At 55.2% G+C, this 18,308-nt stretch overlaps 1 protein-coding gene across 2 annotated transcripts; it reads right to left on the bottom strand.

Moving 5' to 3' along the window:
* Nucleotides 1–8,660: 8,660 nt before the first annotated feature.
* Nucleotides 8,661–15,318, bottom strand: CCR7 (C-C motif chemokine receptor 7). 2 transcript variants are annotated; one of them, XM_065749096.1, is made up of 3 exons: nucleotides 15,266–15,318; nucleotides 11,797–11,846; nucleotides 8,661–10,135 (listed from the first exon to the last, which is right to left on the bottom strand). In XM_065749096.1, the coding sequence occupies exons 1-3, from the start codon at nucleotides 15,273–15,275 to the stop codon at nucleotides 9,071–9,073; spliced, it is 1,125 nt and encodes a 374-aa protein (XP_065605168.1). In that variant the 5' UTR covers nucleotides 15,276–15,318; the 3' UTR covers nucleotides 8,661–9,070. The 2 variants fall into 2 exon arrangements, with proteins under 2 accessions (XP_065605168.1, XP_065605169.1); XM_065749097.1 differs by lacking the exon at nucleotides 15,266–15,318 and adding an exon at nucleotides 13,402–13,890.
* Between the last annotated feature and the right edge of the window lie 2,990 nt (nucleotides 15,319–18,308).

Here is an 18,308-nt window from a genome sequence, read left to right as displayed (position 1 = left end):
GGCTGCCCACTGCCCCCGGGCCTCCAGAACAGAGGAAGAGCACTGGGCAAACGCTTGGGGAGAGAAATACCCACAGCAGCGCTGTGGGCGATACTGGTGATGGTGAGGACCCCATCCCGGAGCAGGCAGTGCCCCCCAGCAGCCCCACATCCGTGCCGTCGCCGCTTCCTGGGCCGGCGGCAGGTGAGTCAGCCCGGCGGAGCAGCGGAGCGCTGACGCAGCCCCGCGGATCCCCCGGGGAGTGCTCCTCCGCCGCCTTTTATGGAAAAAGGGCTTTTTGTTTTCCACACCTCGGAGGCAGAATTTTGCAGACAGGCAGCCCAAGCCTCCGCCCCACACTGGGGACACCCGTGGGCCTGGGGAGGGAGGGAGCGGCCCCCTCTGTCCTGTGCTCTGGATGCACGCTCCGTGCTCCTGGGGCAGATGCAGGAGGAACACAGAATGGGGAACACAGAGTCAGGAGCAGCCATGGGCTGACACGGCTCCTGCAGCCAGCAGAGCACGGGGGTGGGGAGGGGGGGAGAGGGAATGCGCTGGGGAGGGGGCTGAGTGCCACGCAGTGCTCTGGGGGCAGTGCCACGTGGCTGCATGTGGCTCTCAGAAGAGTCAGGAGATGAATCTTTCCTCTGGAAGATGCTCCCGGGATCCGTCCCCGGCGCAGGGTGGCCGTGCACCGACGTCAGATGTGCACATGTGTGCTCCACAAACCAATCTGTTTCTGGGTACAGCTGGTGGCAGCTTTCAGCTGAATTACCATGGCAAAGTTTTCTTCTCTGGACTGAGACGGGCCTGAGCTCTCATGTTGGGTGGAAGAAGGGAATGAAACGCAGCCCCCCCGCCCTGCCCGAGCAGCAGCCATCCCGCAGAGCTGTGAAGCCCACACCATTAATTTTCCCTTTTCAAGGAGTGACACCGCTGCAGCTCCAGGGCAAGGAACTGTGAAACAGCCTTTGTCTTGGAGCTGGCGTCTTTGTTATCAAGGTGAAGCCAGCGAGAACAATTGCTTTCCACACTCGCTTTTCCTCTCTATCTCAGCACTGTTTGCACACACTGCAGTGCCCCACGCCAGCAGCTGATAGGGACTGGCAATTGGAGGGAGCTGTATCCACATTTGCTCAACGGAAAACCCGTGAGCCCTACGGCAGCAGAGACGGGAAGAGGACTCCGGGCACAGGGAGCAGCACTAATTACAGCTTTTATTGATAATAGCTGGGGGGAGCAGGAACAAAAGTGACGGCACAGGAAGGGGAAAGGTAGAGCCGAAGTGTGTGAAGGGCCTCCGGATGGGTGCAGCAGCGCAGGGGTGGAAGAAGAACGGGCTGATTACTGCAGGCTTACTGGGACGGAGGGGTCAGGGATGGGGAGACAGCGGGGGCCACTCATTGCTCGGGGGCTGCGGGGCTGTGCTGGGGGTGGGAGAGTTGAGATGCGCTCCGGGGTCCACCCCACGCGGCACCGCACTGCAGCACGGGCACACACTGCTGAGCAGGGGATCCCAGGGGTGCTCCGCCCGCAGCGATGCAGTCGGGGTGGGCTCCTGCTCACGTTTGTCACGCTGAAGCCGCTCAGCAGCTCGCACCTGCGGGCCGGGGGCTCCACGTGCTGTCCGCTCTGCCCCTGCCTTCGTCTCGGGCTCTGCGGGGATGCTGACCAGCACAGCGTGAGCCCGTGGGCCACGGCACTCCCCGATGACCCTCCATCACAGCTGACACTGAAGCATCAGTGCCTCGCAGCCCCAGTGCGGGGCAGGCAGACGGCAGCGGGGCAAAATCTCGTTTGTTTTGCGGCGCTGCAAACGCATCAGCGCTCCTCTGTCAAACGCTGGGAAAGCACAAAGCTGGGAAGAGCACATCCCCGCTCCTCCACCCGCGGCACGGGGAAGGATCCGACCCCTCCCGCCAGAGCCGCAGCCCCGAGATGGCCGCGCCGCCGTTAATGGCAGCGGAGCTCTGCAGCGCCACCGCGCGGCCAAAGAGGGGAGTGCTCCAGCGGCCGCGCGGGGACAGATCCACGCGGGGGGGATCGGGGTGGGGCGGGGGGTGGTGGGGGCTGGGGGGGGCTCTACTGCGCAGCGCCAGGCGGGGACAGCCCCCCCAAAACAGCTCCTATGGCTCCACCGCCGGAGGAGGGAGCCCCGCCCCTCGCGGTCACGTGCTCGGGGAGCTCCGCGCGCTTACCGCCAGGGGGCGCCGCGCGGCAGCGGCGTCTGCGGAGGGTGTGCGCATGCGCGGTGCTCGGCACGTGGGGCCGCGGTTGTGATGCGTGATGTGCGATCTGTGATCTGCGCGTTATCAGTGATCTGTGTGCTGCTGTGGGACCGTGCAGGGAAGGTGGGTGAGCTGGGGGGAGCGGAGCTCCCAGAGCTGACCCCACGGGCTGCAGCCCTTGTGCTGAGCCTCCGTTGTCCTTCAGGCACCGTCTGCTCGGGGTCAGTGGTACGAAGCGATCAGGGCTGATGGAGATGGGCAGGAATCGGTCTGCGGAGCGGTGCTGCGCTGAGTGCTGTGCGTCCCCGAGGGCAGGGCTGGCATGTGGAGCAGCTTTAGGAGTTGAAGCTGGCAGTGGCTCTTAGGAGGGTTTCTGCAGCAGTTGGATGTGCTGTGTCCATGTAACTGCAGGTGCTGGGCCGCCTTTTCTGTGCAGTCACCCATGGGGTTGTTTACAAACACACCAGAGTGCCTGGAAAGCTCCAGTGCCGGGATGGGGGTGGTTAAAGGAAGCCCTGGAACGCACGGGGATCACTTCGGCTCCAGGAGATGGCAACTAAGGGTTGGAGTACTGTCCTCAAGTCCTCCAGCAGCACTACCCTGCCTCACAGTGAGGAGCTGCAGCCAGGACTGTCTGCACTGGGAGCTGGGGGAGCTCTGGGTCTGTTGGGTGAGCAGCTGAAACCCACGCAGGTTCTGTCGTCCCAACAGCTTGCCTCGTTCTTCCTGTCCCTGCAGCCGGTGTTTGGCATCATTGATAAAATCCACACTTGTGGAGCAATTCACGCTCACACTGTGACCTTGGCCATCCTGCTGGCAGGCCTAGCACAGTCCAAGGGCAGCACTTGTTCAGGTGCTGAGTTTGTCTTTCCCGCTGTAGCTGACCCTCATGTGCAGTCACGGTGTTTGTTTAACACTGCTCTGCTGGTTTCTTTTCCTGTCTGCTCAGGCATCGTTGGGAAATGGCAGGGATTCCTTCCCTCTTGCACACATCCTGGTTCTTCATGATATTTGGATAATGTGCAGCATTCGTACATCCTGGAAGGGGACGTGTGATTCTTCATCTGCTGTGCACGTTGTGTTGGCGTGGGGAGCAGTGGGGAGCAGTGGGTGGTGGCATCTCAGAGAACAAAACACTGAAGTGTTTTTGTATGAGGGTGTTGGGAAACTTGATAAGGTTTTATGTCACACTGTGTTTATTTCTTTAAGGTTTTGGTGGGTGGAGTGTGGACTGTGGGGGATATCCCTTTCAGGCTGAAGGCAGCTGCAGACATGGAGTGATCTCAGTTGTTTTTGTTCATTTGAGTGCTGCAGAAAGCCGCAAAGAAAGGATTTCTTTTCTGTGCTGACAGAAGAAAGAGGCATCACCAGAGCCCACCCACGTGGAGTCAGGGAGGTTTCATTTTGCAATCAGCGTTTGAAGTTGAAATGGAGGTGGTAAATTCTTCTGCAGGTTACATTTCAGGACGAATCAAGGCCCAGCTAAAAGGGCCTCGGTATATTTAAATTCAACCGAGCTCGACTGCCCACGGAGGACCTCGCTGTGGCTTAACTGTGACCCCCACCTTTGTTTCAGAGGCTGAGTTTCATGGGTACGTGCCGGGAGTCCCAGGCTGCGCTGGGAGCAGCGTGCTGCTGTGATGGAGCATTTCTCAGCCTTTCCCACACGGTGTCAGCATCTCTCAAAGAGACAGCTGCTGCTGCTCCCGTCGGTCTGCTTCGGGTCCTGGCGTTTCAGGGCACGATGCCGTGACTGACAAACCTCACTCACGTGTGCAGAAGGAAATGCTTTGTGAGGAAAGACTCCTTTTGTGTCACTGATTATAGAGGGGTTTGGTTTTGAGCCCTCTGAGCAGTCTGGCTAGACTGCGACCCCGTGGGGAAAGTCACAGCCTCCCCATGGAGGCACTGCTCGCGTGGTGCAGGGAGCTGCCTGCTCCTGCTGCAGCTTGGGAGCAGCTCTGTGGGGTGAGCAGGTGCCAGAAGCCCCAATCCCCAGCGTGGGGCAGCTCTGCTGCAGCACTGATGCTTTGTAGTGCCTTGTCTCCATCCATGGGACAGGAGCTGTGCTGCTGAGACGAGCCATGCACGCGCAGTGCTGCAGCCCACATCGTGCCCCAGGTCGGGCACCCAGGGGAGGGGCATCGTCCGATGGCATCTCACACCGTGCTTCTGATGGCTGGAAGACTTTTTTTTTGCTGTTTGTTACTGGCAGCGTGCTTCAGAGCAGTCTCCAGGCCTCTTTGGGCACACCTGGCAGCAGTGCCCGCTGCCATCCCGCCCCGGTCCTGGTGGAAGCTGTGTCTGTGAGAGCACAGCGCGGTGACTTTTGGTGAAGGTTTCCTCTGATCAGTCAGGTCCTGAAGTTCTCGCACGTTGCAGCTACCTGCGACCCCCTGGGGATGCAGAGAGCATCAGCTGAGAACGTGTTAACCTCTTCAAAGGAGCCTTGTTGTGACTCCCTGCTGAGCTGCAGAGTGGCAATCGCTGCTGGCTGTGTTAGTCATCCAGAAAGAGACTTGTTTTCCTTCTCCCCCTCCCCGCCCTGGCACGGGGGCAGAGATTCTCACTGCTTGGTGTGGCCGCAAGTTAGAAGAAGAAACTTGTTATCTTGAAGGGAATCAGTCAACGCTCCCCTAAAAACATGAGCTCTCATTTGTGCAGCTCTGGTGGTGAGATGGAGTGGGGCGTTTAATTTTGCTGCCAGAGCCCCCGGAGTCTGAAACCAGTTCTGCTGGGAGACAAACGCAGACCTGAGCACGTGTGTGTTCACACCTCCTTCCACATTCACATCCGTGTGTACATGTCAGATGCTTTGCTGATAAGATGAGCAGCAGTGGGTGTGCTGCTCCCGGCCTGCATGGGATGGCTGTGCTGCCTCACGGGGAGGGCAGAGGGAACGGGGGTCCTTGGAGACCCCGTCCCCACCGTCACGGGGCTGTGTGTGCCTGGTGGAGGCGGCGGGTGGGATTATCTGCTTTCCTTGTGATGAAAATGGACGCACTGGGATGCCCCCGTTTGATTTCTAGACCTCACAGAGCCAAAAGGATCAAAACCAGAGGAAGCAACGGGTGGCATCTGCTCCAACACTGATTTCTGTGCGTTTAAGTTGGCATCCTCCTTGCATGCAGCTGCCTCTGTTGGTTGTGTGAACACAAAAGCAGCAGTGTTTCTTGGAGGTGACAGCTCAGGGTCTGTGGATGAGGCACTCCTCCTTTGCCTCCTCTCTGTGCTGCATGGCATGAGGGATTGGATTCCTGTGGCACCGGAGGTGATTTGGGCCGTTCCTCTGGGGCAGGATGACATTACTTACGGTCTTCAGTCACAGATTTCCCAGCCCAGCGTGTCAGCGCTCAGAAATTCAGGTTTATGTAATGGCTTGTCAGCAAAGAAAGGAAAGCAAATATCTGCTCGCGTTATTTTAGACAATTGAATTAAAAAAAAAACCAAAGCACCAAGAAGGTAAGTTGTGAGTTTCGGTTCCTGCAGCGGATTTGCATGGGTTCAGCAATGACAAATACGTGAGATCACGCCTACATTGGCTCTGCGTCCGCCATGCATGTGGCAGAGGTGAACCCAAAGCCTCCGTGCCTGTCGGGACCTGAAAAAGATTCCTGCAGCGAGCTGTGGCAATGGCAGGAGGTGCTGAATTGTGTGAGGGTTGACTCCCTGCTCTGGTGACAGTCCGAGCTCTGTGGAGAGCCGGGCTCTCAGTGCAGGGTGAAAGTGAAAACCGACTTTCCATGTGGCGTGAGGATAGGTCAGAGTGCAGCTCAGGGCTGTGCTTGAAAACTCACTGTGCAGGATCTGAGCATGTTTGGGCTGCTTTCTCCTTCAGAGAGGGTGGGAAGGCTCCTGTGCGTGGTTCTAGGATACAGCGAGGGACTCCTCATTACTCCTCATGCAAAGTGATGTTTTTATCTCTGATTCTGTACCTGGGGAAGAAGCTGCTATGATGGGACAAGGAGGGGCAGATGAGAAGGGAGGAACACTGCGGTGTGGGAAGAAGGCTCAGGAGGGGGGGTCAGCAGGGTGAAGCACCTGGGGCAGTTATTGGCCATGGGAAGGTATTTCCTCGGCATCTGACAGCTCCGGGATGGGACTTCGGTTTCTTTTTCCATGTAAAAGAAGAGATGGGGAGAGGAAATGGTGGCCCACCCTCGTCTTTTCTGACTGTTGCAAAGTGCCACCACCCTTCCTTATCACCCACGTGCATTATTTTTAGGGTTTGTTTACCTGCAGCTCATTCTTTTGTGCGGTGACAAAGACTTCCCTCCCCCCGCTTTGCTCTTCTCTTTGATTCCAGGTCGCAGCTGTGGGGCACTTTTTGTAAAGGATAATGCCTCTCCCCGTGCACCTCGAGGCCCAAAGCACCTGGGAATGTCAGGAAGGAGTGCTGGTGGGGCGGGCATACAGAGGTGCTGGGCCGTGGGAGCAGCAGAAGCTGCCTCTCCTGTGATGGACACTGATGGTTTTGTTACTGACTCTTTAAACACAAAAGCTTTTCCTGTACGTGGCCACTGTGTACATCTGGAACAGCGTGAAGAGTGAAAACAAAGACAGACACCTCCACTAAATCCGTTTCCGACTCCTTCGCTTTATAATTAGTGAACCAACTTTTAAATTAGACTGCTGATACACTTCGACTCCTTTTTTTTTTTCCTGCAAATACAGAGGTGATAACAAACAGCTCCAGAAGGACGAGAGGAACTGCTGCGGTGCACACGAGATGGGGGGGAAACACCCGAGGGGGAAGCAGAGGGGTTTCCAAACCTGTCGCAGCTTATTTCCCTCGAGTAGCAGCGTACAGGGAGTTTTCAGACCTCGCTGGAGAAGCCCACGTCCGGACGGTGGGTGAGCGTTGGTGCGGTTGTGCCGCTGCCCTCACCTGCCCACACCACGCTCTGAAGTCAGCGCTGCCCCATCGAGGAGCACCAGGTGTGCTGCCCCTCGCGCTGCTTTACTTTCTCAATCCTATAAAGGCAGCTGCACACTCTGCTATATTGAATACCTCCAGGGGCTGAAGACCTAGAAACTTCTTGTTTTCTGGAAGGAAATGGTTGCTGTGAAGCAGGCTGCAGGTACAGCTGCATGTCCTGGTGAAGCACTTCTCCCTGCCAGGATAAGTTAGGGGGGGGTGTTGGCACAGCAAGATTCAGTGAAAGCAGTATATTTCGGGGTACATTCATGTACGTATTGAACCTTTTCTATGGAAAGCAGCTTTACATATATGAATATACATTAGGAGCATATTGGTGAAGAAAACTAAGAGCCTGTACTAAGAGTGTTCCTTACTCTGGTCAACTGTTCTTTGCCTGAGTAAGAAACGTAGGACAGAAACAAGAACAAATGACCTCGGTGTGTCAGTCTTAACCCTTTTGTATGACCGAGAAGCAGCACTTAATGTACGCATTAAATGGGCACTGTAAAAGAGAGTGCTTGGAACAAGAGGATGGGATTGTCATTCAGCACAGCTTATTCAGAGCAGAGTGCCTTCTTCCTGAATTCCATCTCTTGGAGGAACCCTGAGCCAAATGCTTCAGGGAGGAGAGCTTTTACACAGCAGCAGTTCGTGGCTGAGGCTTTCTGCCATCGGTGTCTGGTCCTGGGGAGAGCTGTGGGCATCGGAGCATGGAAGTCAGTATGAGATGCACAGCAGTTGCAGCAGCTCTGCAGTGATGTTCAGAGGTCCCACGGCTGCAGTTCCCCACGTGCTCATCTGTCAGAAGGAATCTTCCTCCTGGTGAAAGCCCCGACCAGCACTGTGTGCAAGGCTCCTTCCCAGGGCTGTGCTTTACACGATCAGCTGCCGTGTTCCCTCAGGTGTGTGACCCTGGCAGGAATCTTTACACGTAGCTGCAGTGAAGGGCGTCTTTATTGGAAGTGACAGCATGAACGCTAAACACGTTTTCAGTAGCTTATAAGTCAAATACATGTCTGGCTTATAAAAAAAGACAGCTGCTAAAGTTCTTCTAGAAAGGCACATTGGTTGGTAAGGGAGAGGAAAACCCACACTTGTGATTTTATCCCTTGAGGTCAGCAAGGAACAGCACAGAAAGCCCCCACGTGTGTGAGAGCATCAGCTGTGTCCACGCAGCTGATGGGGGTGGACAGGAGCGAGCTTTGGGCACTGCCACACTGCACTGTGGCAGTAAGCACTGGAACACCAGATGTCGTCGCTGCAGGCAGAGGCGAAGTGGAGAAACCTGAGGTGCCCTGATAATACGCACAGTTATTGAAATTATGCATGTTATATGTAGGAATTTAGTACTGGTTGCACAGCTTGCTCGCTGCTCGTGGAGGAAGGCAGAGCTGAGAGTTGCATGCACTTCACGGTTCACACCCCGTGTGGTATTGTGCTGGGAGCTGAGGCTGCTGCTGCTGCTTGGTGTTGGATGCAGGACTGGAGCAGTGAGCATCATTTTTGTGTGAGTGAAAGAGTAGTAGGTAGTCTTGTTAAATGCAGCATGCAAAGCAAGGACATTGCTCTTGGAAATTCAGCTCTAAACGGGAAATTCTGTAGCATACGCCTGCTTCCCTTGCTCTTTGTTGCTTTTAATCAAAATGTACCATTCGGAGCAGTTTTGATTTCGACTCGGAAATAAAGGTGATGTGGCATAATGAAGTCTAAACTCACTGGGCTCCTTCTCCCTTACATTACTGTTGGTCGTAGTTTCTATTGAAGTCTCTCCATCCATGAAAACAGGGGACAGCAATGCTCACTGACTGAGAGACGGAGAGTTCTTTGGTCTTCCTCTTACAGCTGCCCTTCCTAAAGTAAAGGCAAGTCTTTCTCTATCAATAATTCAAAATAGAAGCAGTGTACAGAACGACGCCGACCTTCAGCCTCCCTGGACCTCTCCTCATGGGGAGAAGGTGGTAGTTGTCTCTGTCTCCATGGCAAAGGAAAACCTCTTGCTCTCACGGCAGGCAGACAGCTGCCAGAGGCGCTCCTGGCTCAGACAGCCCAGCTCCTTCAGGAGCTTGAAGAGGTCGTTGCGGAACTTGACCCCTATGAAGGCGTAGAGGAAGGGATTGAGGCAGCATCGGAAGCAGGCTAGAGTGTAGGTCACATCATCCGCCATGTCAAGCTTCTTGCTCTCCTCGCAGGAGCTGGTGTTGTTGAAGACTGAGATGGTCTTGGCCAGCATGACCCCGTTGTAAGGCAGCTGGAAGACAACGAAGACGATGACCACCGCAATGATCACCTTGATGGCTTTGTTCTTCTCAAAGTTTCGGGCCTGGAGTAATGTTTTGATAATGACGAGGTAGCAGACAGACATGACCACCAGGGGGATTAAGAAGCCAAAAACCATCTGGGACACTTTGATGCCAGTGTTGAAAGTCTGCAGGTCATTGGCAATGATGGAGCACCGGGGATGGCTGTCATAGTTGTTCACCCCGCTGTGAACCAGCTCAGGGATGGAGAGAACAAAGGCCAGGAGCCAAATGAGGATGCACGTGACCTTGCTAATGAAGATCATTCGGGGACGGAAGCGGTGGGCCGAGGCTGCCTGAACAATGGCAAAGTATCTGTCGATGCTGATGGACAGCAGCAGCAGCATCCCGCTGAAGAAGCTCATTTTGCAGATGCAGTAGACTGCTTTGCAGGCAAACTCTCCAAAACACCAGAACGTGGCTGCGCTTGTGGCCCAGAAGGGGAGGGTCAGCAGGAAGAGGATGTCTGCCAGGGCCAGGTTCAGCAAGTAGATGTCTGTCATGGTCTTTAGCCGCTTGAAGTAGATGTAAGTGAGCATCACCAACCCGTTTCCCAGCAGTCCCGTGAAGCAGATGAGGGAGTACATGGCTGGGAGGAAGGCAGCACGGAAATCACGGACTTCCTTCTTCTCACACAGGATCTCAAACATGTTATAGTCGATGGTGGTGTTGGCGTCATAGTCATCAGTGACGTTGTTCCCGGCACAGAACTAGAACAGGGAAGGAACAAAGCTCACTGAGACAGGTACTGGGGATGCACAGCCTCTGTCTCTCAGGGGGTGGTTTCCAGGGGGGGACTGATGTCAGCCTGCAAAGCAGCAGCAGCACCCAGCCCTGGCCAGGGATGTCCCAGGGAGTTCCCATCATGAGCAGAGTTGGCGAGGTCTCATGGCTGGGAACTTGGATAAGTATGTGGGGTTTGGGTTCCTTGGGGGCTCATCACGGGAATTCAACAAGAACAGTTAGTGTGCAACCAACATAACCCCTGAAAACCCTACAACACGTGGCTGCTGCCCAGAACACGTCAGGACTCAAACACAGGGGTACGAACGCAGTCCGTTGTTGGAGAAAATAGGAAAGATAGCACAGCCTTTGGTGCTCCTCTCTCAGCAAACCTTCCTCTTCACTGAGCCTACTCATTAGGTGTTTTCTAGCTTCAGTTTCACCTCCCTTCCCCATCTGAGGTACTCCCACTGCTCACACGCACTCGTGGAAGTGCTAAGGAGCGGAGCAGCTGCCGCTCTGCCCTCCATCAGCACCGCAGCACCGCGAGCTCTGCTGCTCTCGCGGCTCCTTGTGCTCTGTCCCAGCAGGGCTGAGCAGAGCTGTGAGCGAAGGGCAGAGCCGGAGCCTCCCTGCCTCCCTCGGCTGTTTTTTTCTGCTAAATGAATAGAGATGTCAATGAAACTGAGGAAACACAACGAGCAGAGCAGGAAATCGTTACCTCGTTACGGTGCTGACATGGATGTGTTGCTGGCTTCTCATTCTCAGGCCCCTGCCCCTGATTTGAGCTCTGATTATTCTCGTTTCATCTTCCTACACTGCCACGCTCAGCAGGGCAGAGCGAGCCTGTGGTAGCGCTGCCCTGCTTTCCGTGACAGTCATTAGTCTCCAGAACCTTCTCTCCATTGCTCGGAGATGAAAGGTTTCCCTTGGATACCTCTGCCCGTTATCGCTGTATCTCAGCAGCTCCGTCGCAGGCAGGCCTGGCGTTCACCACATCCTGCGTGCAATCTGGAGCCATGCCACCAGCAGTGAAAGGGGAAAGCAGCCTGCAGGCCTCGCCGAGCCCTGGGGAGCCTGAGCTGGGGACCGTGGTGAGGTTGAGGCTGCTGCTGTGGTTGCCAGAGCCGTGGTTCAGGGGCAGGTCAGCTCAGCTCCCTGCTGCTTCTCGTGGGCTCTGAGCAGGAGCAGGTGGAGGAGGTTGGGTGCTTTGCTTGGGCATCTTCAGGACTGACACCAGTTAAAGCCCAGTGCTGGGACCAGGCAGAGCAGGGACTCCTGGGGAGCCGTGAGCTGGAGTTTTGCAAGCACTCTGTGTGCGGTGCTTGTTTTTTTTTACTGCAAATGCACACTTTGTTGTGAGAGCAGGACTCAGTGCTACCAGAATAAGGCTGTCTTAAGCTCTATAAACGTACTGCTGCTTCTGTTCTTCCGTTGTTGTCATTCCTTCTGTTTGTTTTCCCTCTGGGTTTGGCTCTCACCACCCACCTCTGTGGGTGCTGCGTGTGAGTGTGAGCAGCCGTGTGCCCCACGGATCTCTCCAGGGCTGTGGGTGGCTGCTGTTTTGCCTGTCAAAGCTTCTGAGATCTCTCTTTACCCACAACACAAATGCAGCTGCGTTTCAACAACGTTGTTTTCAACAGCTTACCTGAAAAATGAGAGGAAGGCTGAAAACGAGGGTGACCTTCAGCTGCTTACCTGGGGAAGAAGGAGACGCCGTGTTAGTGGTTCGGTTGGGATTTGCGCAGCAGCAGTGGTACTGTGCTCAACTGCGGCATTCTGAACTCTGCAGAGCTCCCTGCAGCTGCACAAACAAAACGAGCACTGAAGATGCTCACAGGATAACCCGGGGCCGTGTAGCAAGCCACTGATGGAGCACAGATTGAGTCTGGGAAGCCTGGTCTCTGCAGCCCCATCTGACAGCTACAGACAATTAGCTCATGCATAATGTAACTGCTTTTATTGTAGACTGCTTTTTCTTCCCCCTCCCCCACCCCCCCTGACAGCTTCATGCTCTTGCAGGGCGCAGCCGGCAGCCCATCCCCGTGATTACATCAGGAGGGCTCTGCTCCCTGCAGGACGACAGAGCTGAAGCTGGCTGGAATTTATTGCTTGTCTAAATGTCAGAGCTGGCTTCTGCTGCCTTTGGATGTGAGGATGAAGCACGCTGTCAGCTGGGAGGAAAACTGAATTCAGAGCCAGATGTGATAATGGTGAGAGCAATCTCAGACAAACAGCTCTTCCTGCTGTGGTTAGCAGAGACAGAGAGGCCAGTGAAAGCTTTCTCTTCTCTCTATTTAAAGCACATGCTAGCATCCACCTCAGGCAGTTGTGATCGAAAATTTAGCAGGCAATCTGGCAGCTGTGAGAAAGCCCTCGTCCTGCCTGCTATGGCAGGAGCAGTGTCCTTCCCTGCAGGGCAGCTGGCACCTGCTGCTGTGAGCATGGTGCTCACGCTCCCCCACAGCAGTGGTGATGGCCCCGGGCCTCACAGGGTTCAGGAAGCTAGACGCAGATTGAGTTTTGGATGGCTCTGTGTGGCACTGAACTCTGTGATCCCTGTGGGTCTCTCCCAGGTCAGGGCGTTCAGCCCCTCGCCCTGCCCCCCCACCCTGCCCCCCTCCATCACCTGCTCTTCCATGAGCATGCTTGTCCTCACGGATGAGTGTTTGTTCAGAAGTTTGGCTGAGCCCTTTGCCCCTCCATGCTCAGCAGCCATGCACACACCTCTGCTCTGAATTGCTGCTTCTGAGCTCCTTCACTCCCTTCCCTGCTCTGCTGGTTCCTGTCCCGGTGCTGCACTGGACCAGGAGAATGCACTGGAAGCCCAAACCTCTGCAACTCTCTCCCTTTGTTTAAGCAAGGCTCAGAGTCCAAGTGATGTGCCCCACCAAGCTGCTGGCCTGGCCTTCCAGGCTCTGGGATCAGGCGTTATCTGCCGGATGCTGCCAGCCCCATCTGTCGGGAGTGGGACCTCAGAGGTGATTAACTCCCAGGGGCTGTTATAGAGGGGAGCAGAGAAGAGTCACGGACCCCCGGGATGAGGACACCCTCCCGAATCAGGCTCCCTCCCGTCCCATGCAGGGAGTGCCTGTGTGCCCATCCAGGAGCAGCATCTCCTCCCTCTGCACGTCCCCTTCCATCTCTGCTTCACCTGGAGAGGCGCAGACACAGCAGCAGTGAGCTCCCTGTCACAAAAACACCGTCCTCTGAAGTGTGCAACGAAGTAGGACTGATAACAAAGTGACTCAACTAAGGATCCACGCGGGGTGTCGTTCCTTTCAACAGCTTCACATTCTTTCTTTCATCGTCAGTTGCTGTTTCACATATCTTAAAGGTCAGATGATTTTCGGTGTAAAGAAAGCTTGCACTTTCCATCCCCTGGCCCCAGCTTACACATTTGTGAAGGCATAATTGGGGGCAGTGCAGCTTCGTGGTCCCCTGATGGGTCCTTGAGTCACTGCTTTCACATTAACGGTGACATTCACTTCTCGTGCTGAGGTCACAGAGCTCAGAGCAGAGCGGGAGGGAGAGGGGAGCAGAAGCAAATGGGCTTCAGAGAGGAAATGAGGCGCACTTGGGAGTTTAATAGCAGTTTTAGGTAGTTTTATGTTTTCTTGCCTTTGGCAGTTCTCGCCTGTGGGTATTTTCATCAAGTTTCGTTCCTCAAAATATTAAGAAAAAAAAAGCCCCTCAAAAGTCCCCGTGAAGAGTTGGAGCAGCACTCACTTCTAAAGACACAACAAAAAGCAGTGCATGGGTGGGACAGCACACGCTGCAGGGCCCCCTGAGCTGCAGATCCCCACGCACACGGCTGTCCTGCACGCCCTGCGGGTCGTGGTGGGAAGGAGAGCAGCTCTGCTCCCCGCAGCATCTCAGCACTGCCCTCCTTGGATGAGCTGCGAGGAGCAGCTCCTGGGCAGGAGGGCTGCGATGCTGCTGGGAGCACAAAGCCAGAGGAGCAGGAGCAGGAGGTGAGCAAACCTGCTCTGCTGAAGCCCTCACAGGTAAAAGATTTTTTGTTCCTGCCGGCCAGGACTGCCAAGTGGAGGTTTCAGCCTCGAGCACCTTGGCACACGTGGAGGCAGTGAGCAGCGCACTGCCGAGCTCTCCACGTGTGTACTGGTTTCTGGTGCCTCTTCGCCATCACTATAGTTGGCTTTTGGGGAAAGAACCGGATATTTCTGAGAAGGTTTAATCATACTTCAGTAATATAATGACTTTCGGCAGTTAAGAGCTCAGTGCCGGTTTCCCCCTTCTTTCCCCACTATTTCTCACCACAGACAGAGGAAAGATGAGCTGAGGTGAGGGGAACAGATCTGTGCTGTACTCTGTTTCATATGTTCACAGATCTCTGTCAAAGACACTGATGATCTGTCCCCATCCCTCTTAGGAAACTGATTCAAGAAGCAGAATTAACAGAGATAAGTCAGTTTCGAAGGGTCACATAGGAACGGTGACTGGCTCAGCTGGTAACTGCTCAGCAGTGCTGCACTCACTGCAGCAGGGCCTGCAGAGCACTGGGTGTGAGGTGTCCATAGCTGACAGAGCGTGGGACTGTGCAAGGAGCACACACACGTCTCGTGCTGCTGCTCTAATGGATCCAGAGAGCCCTCTTTTCCACTGGGGTGTGGGTACAGCCCCGTGCTGCTGCCCCAGCTCGGGCAGCTCCTGCTGCAGGCAAACACAAAGCCCAATTTCTGCACTGGTTCCAGGTTTGGTGGCTGCAGTGAAGGTATTCAGCCACGCAAATCTCTACAAGCGAGCAGGCTTAGCCAAGAAGAAACTCTCCATGGAAGTGAAACGTTACCCAGGAATGGCAGGTCTTTTAGAGAAAGATGAGAAGGATGGGGATGATATGGGAAGAGCTCACTTGTGTTTGGACACAGAGCCTCCTTGACATCCCCTCCAGGCTGCCTTTTGTGGTTTGGAAGCAAATTGAGCTGAGGTCTTTGAGCCTGTGGTGAGGATAGCTTTGACCAGGTATTTTTGCACAAGGAAAATTAAAGCCTTTTCTATTAAATGATCTTAAAACGCTTCATCCCTGTGCCTAGGGCATGGATTTGGGCACTGTCCTTACTAATGAAGCTGAAGACAAAGGCAGAGGGGGTACTCACCGCCATCCATGGTCTCGTTCCTGACAGCCAAAGTCACAGTGCTGGAGAGGGCATCGCGTGCCGTGGGCAGCGTGGCTGTGCTGGCGTGCACCGACTGCTGCCTGAGCCCCTCTTTGGGAAGCGGCCTTTTGTACTTCCTGCACCTCGGGGGCCCATGACGTGTGGTGTCACTCAGACCCTCCTCCTCCTCCTCCTCCTCCTCCTCCTCGCTGTGCTGCACTCGTGCTCAGGTGTTTCCTCAGTGCGCTCTGAGAGCTGCACACACCGCAGCGCGGCCACGCACTGCGCTGAGCTCACATGGCAGAGCAGATCTGTGTTTGCACTCAGAATGTGGGGATTTGGCCGTGGCTGAGGGACGAGAGGAGAGTTCCCACAACAGATCCTGCTTCAGCAGCCAGAACGCTGCAGGGAAGTTTCCCATCTCTGCTGAACCCTTTCGAGGAAGGGCATCCACCCCCCACATAAAAGCCGTGGTGGCACGCAGCCCTTCTCCCTGTCCACATCAGCAGCGTGCTTCCCCGGCTCCTTCTGCTCCCTGGTGGTTTTGCTGTACCATCTGCTGAGGCTCAGCACACACCTCTTTCCTCTGAGAGGTTTTGCACATCTGTGGTCCTGTGCCTTCCAGCAGAGCAGTGCTGCAGAGCTCTGAGCTCAGCAGAGCCCGGGAGGAGCTCGCGCTGCGGGGACTCACTTTGGCTCGTCCCATTCCTGGGCACGGGTTCGGTGTCACGCAGCAGCTGTGGGTTTGTGGCTGTCCGGGGTGGATGCCACTTCTTGGAACTGCTCTTCTGACAGGTAGACACATAACCAGAGAAACAGAAAAAGGAAACCCTGTCCTACCTACATTGTACTTCAGCTGATCTGCAGATAACACGAGCTCTGCATCTATCCAGCAGCTGCTGTAAGGACCCGCGCAGGGCAGCCCGCGTCTGCCAGCAGTGCCTGCCTCATTCAGGGGGATCCGAGCAGTGTCCTGCCAGCCAGCGTGGGGGTTACAGTACTGCAAGGTGCGGGTGAGTTGCATGAGTGTAATTAGTGTAATTGATTAGTGGCACCAATGCTTGTGCAGCTTCCCGCAGCAGAATCCCGCTCTCCGTGCACATCCCAGACAGGAATAACTCTTCTCCTGAGCACTGAAACCCCATGGCCCCTGGAAGTCCGGGGTGCTGAGGAGGGCTGATGTGATTCACTCTGGCACAGTTTAGCATTGGGAGAACTGAAGATGGTGTTCTAAATACATACAGAGGGGTGTATGCATATTAGAATTAAGATAATGTAAAGGTTAACCACAGCTAAAACAGGACCTCACCAGAATCTGACGTTGACCTAAGAGTCCGACCCTAAAGCTGCTAAGCACTTGCTGCCATGCCTTCCACCCTAACTGCTTCAGCTTGAGGCAGTCTCACTTCCCAGCTCTTAAGGCACAGTGAAATATGTCAGAGGTCACAGATCACAGTGGGGTCTCCCAGTGTACATGAACGCATCTTCAGCTGCAGTCCCCCCTCTCATTTCTGTCCCTGGAGGCCGGTCCTGCTGTGCTCCTGCTCTCACCCTGGGGTCCTTCCCAGCCCTGCACACCGTGTGGAGTGCTGGACCCCACAGACTCTGCAGCTCAGGCACCTGATGGCTGTGTCCCCTTTATTTGGCTCTGTGGGATGCTGCTGTTGGTCTCCTTGCTCTAAGGATACATCCCTGGCGTTTCAGCACGCTTGCTTTTGTCTTATCTGTGGGCAGTTCTCATCCCTGTGACTCTTTATTGCTCTGTTTTCCCTTTGTTCATCAGCTCTCCTGGCAGGTACGCTGCCTTTGAGAGCGATATCTTCAAACCACTTCCGCCAAGAAGGACGAGAGATGAAAGCTTTCCCTCTGCACGGGCAGAGTACCCAGAAGTGGTGGGTGTGGGGCTCCACACTGCCTGAGTGAGGCACTGGAGCCCAGGTTGGTGTCTGCTGCACTGCAGGGACGGGACAGATTGGTGCTAAAAGTTCCATTAAAATGGCTTCACGTGAAGGAAAGGCAGTGAAAACTGACCTTGTGACGTGGCTGTCTCTCAGCAGGTGACCAATCTCATCCGGCTCTGCCCGCAGCACAGAGCATCCATCTCCCACGTGAACCTCCCAGCCCGGCGGGAGCTGCTGTGTGAGCACTGCTGCAGGTGAGCAGAGCAGCCCTGCTCCGGGCCCAGCACTGCGTCGTGCTGCCAAACAAAGCATTGCAAGTTGAACTCGGGCGTCACGGGTCCCTTGCCAACTGCTGACATCTCTTCCCCGCACCTTGCCACAGGGACGGGCAGCAGAGCGTCACTTTGCTCTCCACTACGTTGGTGTCCTGCTCTTTTGCTGATGTAAAGCGTGGAAGAGTTTGTCCCACATCTGCAGGGAGCTGGAGTTGCCCGGGCAGAAGTGAGTTAAGGGTGAGTGTAACTCATGTACCCAGTTCCCACTGATGTCCCTCCTCTTTGGGATGGGACCTCGGCATTTGCCGGGTGCTGTGCCTGGTGGTGCGGACCTGAGGAGCTGGGGACCCCCCTGCAGTGCTGCCCCACGCCCTAACAGCCCTCTCCCATCTTGAGGCGCTGCGTTGGTGTCTGGGAGACGTGCAGGGAAGGTTCGTGCAGTGCAGTCAGTGAGTTTACTCCGGGGAGGACATTTATGGTTTTCTTCTAGCAAACAAAATAGGAGAAGTGAAATCGTAAGTGAATTCCTGGCATTAAGGGCAGCGCTGAGCTGGGATTCCACAGCGAGAGGAGTTCGTAGAGCGGTTTTAGGGGATGCCCAGAAAAAACAGATAAAAACTAATCTCGTGATTATCATCTCACCATGAGGTTATTATAAGATTCTTATCCGCCCGAAGAGGAAGCAATCCGTGCGGCAGGCAGCCTTGCACCAGGGCACACAGCTGCCCGTGCTGCGTGCTGCTCAGCCGCAGGAGGGAGGGAGCACGCCGGGAATTCCCGTTCCTCATCTCTGCATCACAACGTGACGCTGTTCTGTTCCGCAGAACGAAAAACCTGTTGGCCATTTCAGCATCTGCTCTGCACAGA

This window comes from Cyrtonyx montezumae, unplaced genomic scaffold, assembly GCF_038088225.1.
Source record: "Cyrtonyx montezumae isolate F1298 unplaced genomic scaffold, pur_monq_1.0 scaffold_58, whole genome shotgun sequence".
NCBI lineage: Eukaryota > Metazoa > Chordata > Aves > Galliformes > Odontophoridae > Cyrtonyx > Cyrtonyx montezumae.
This window is presented reverse-complemented; position numbering and strand designations above follow the sequence as displayed.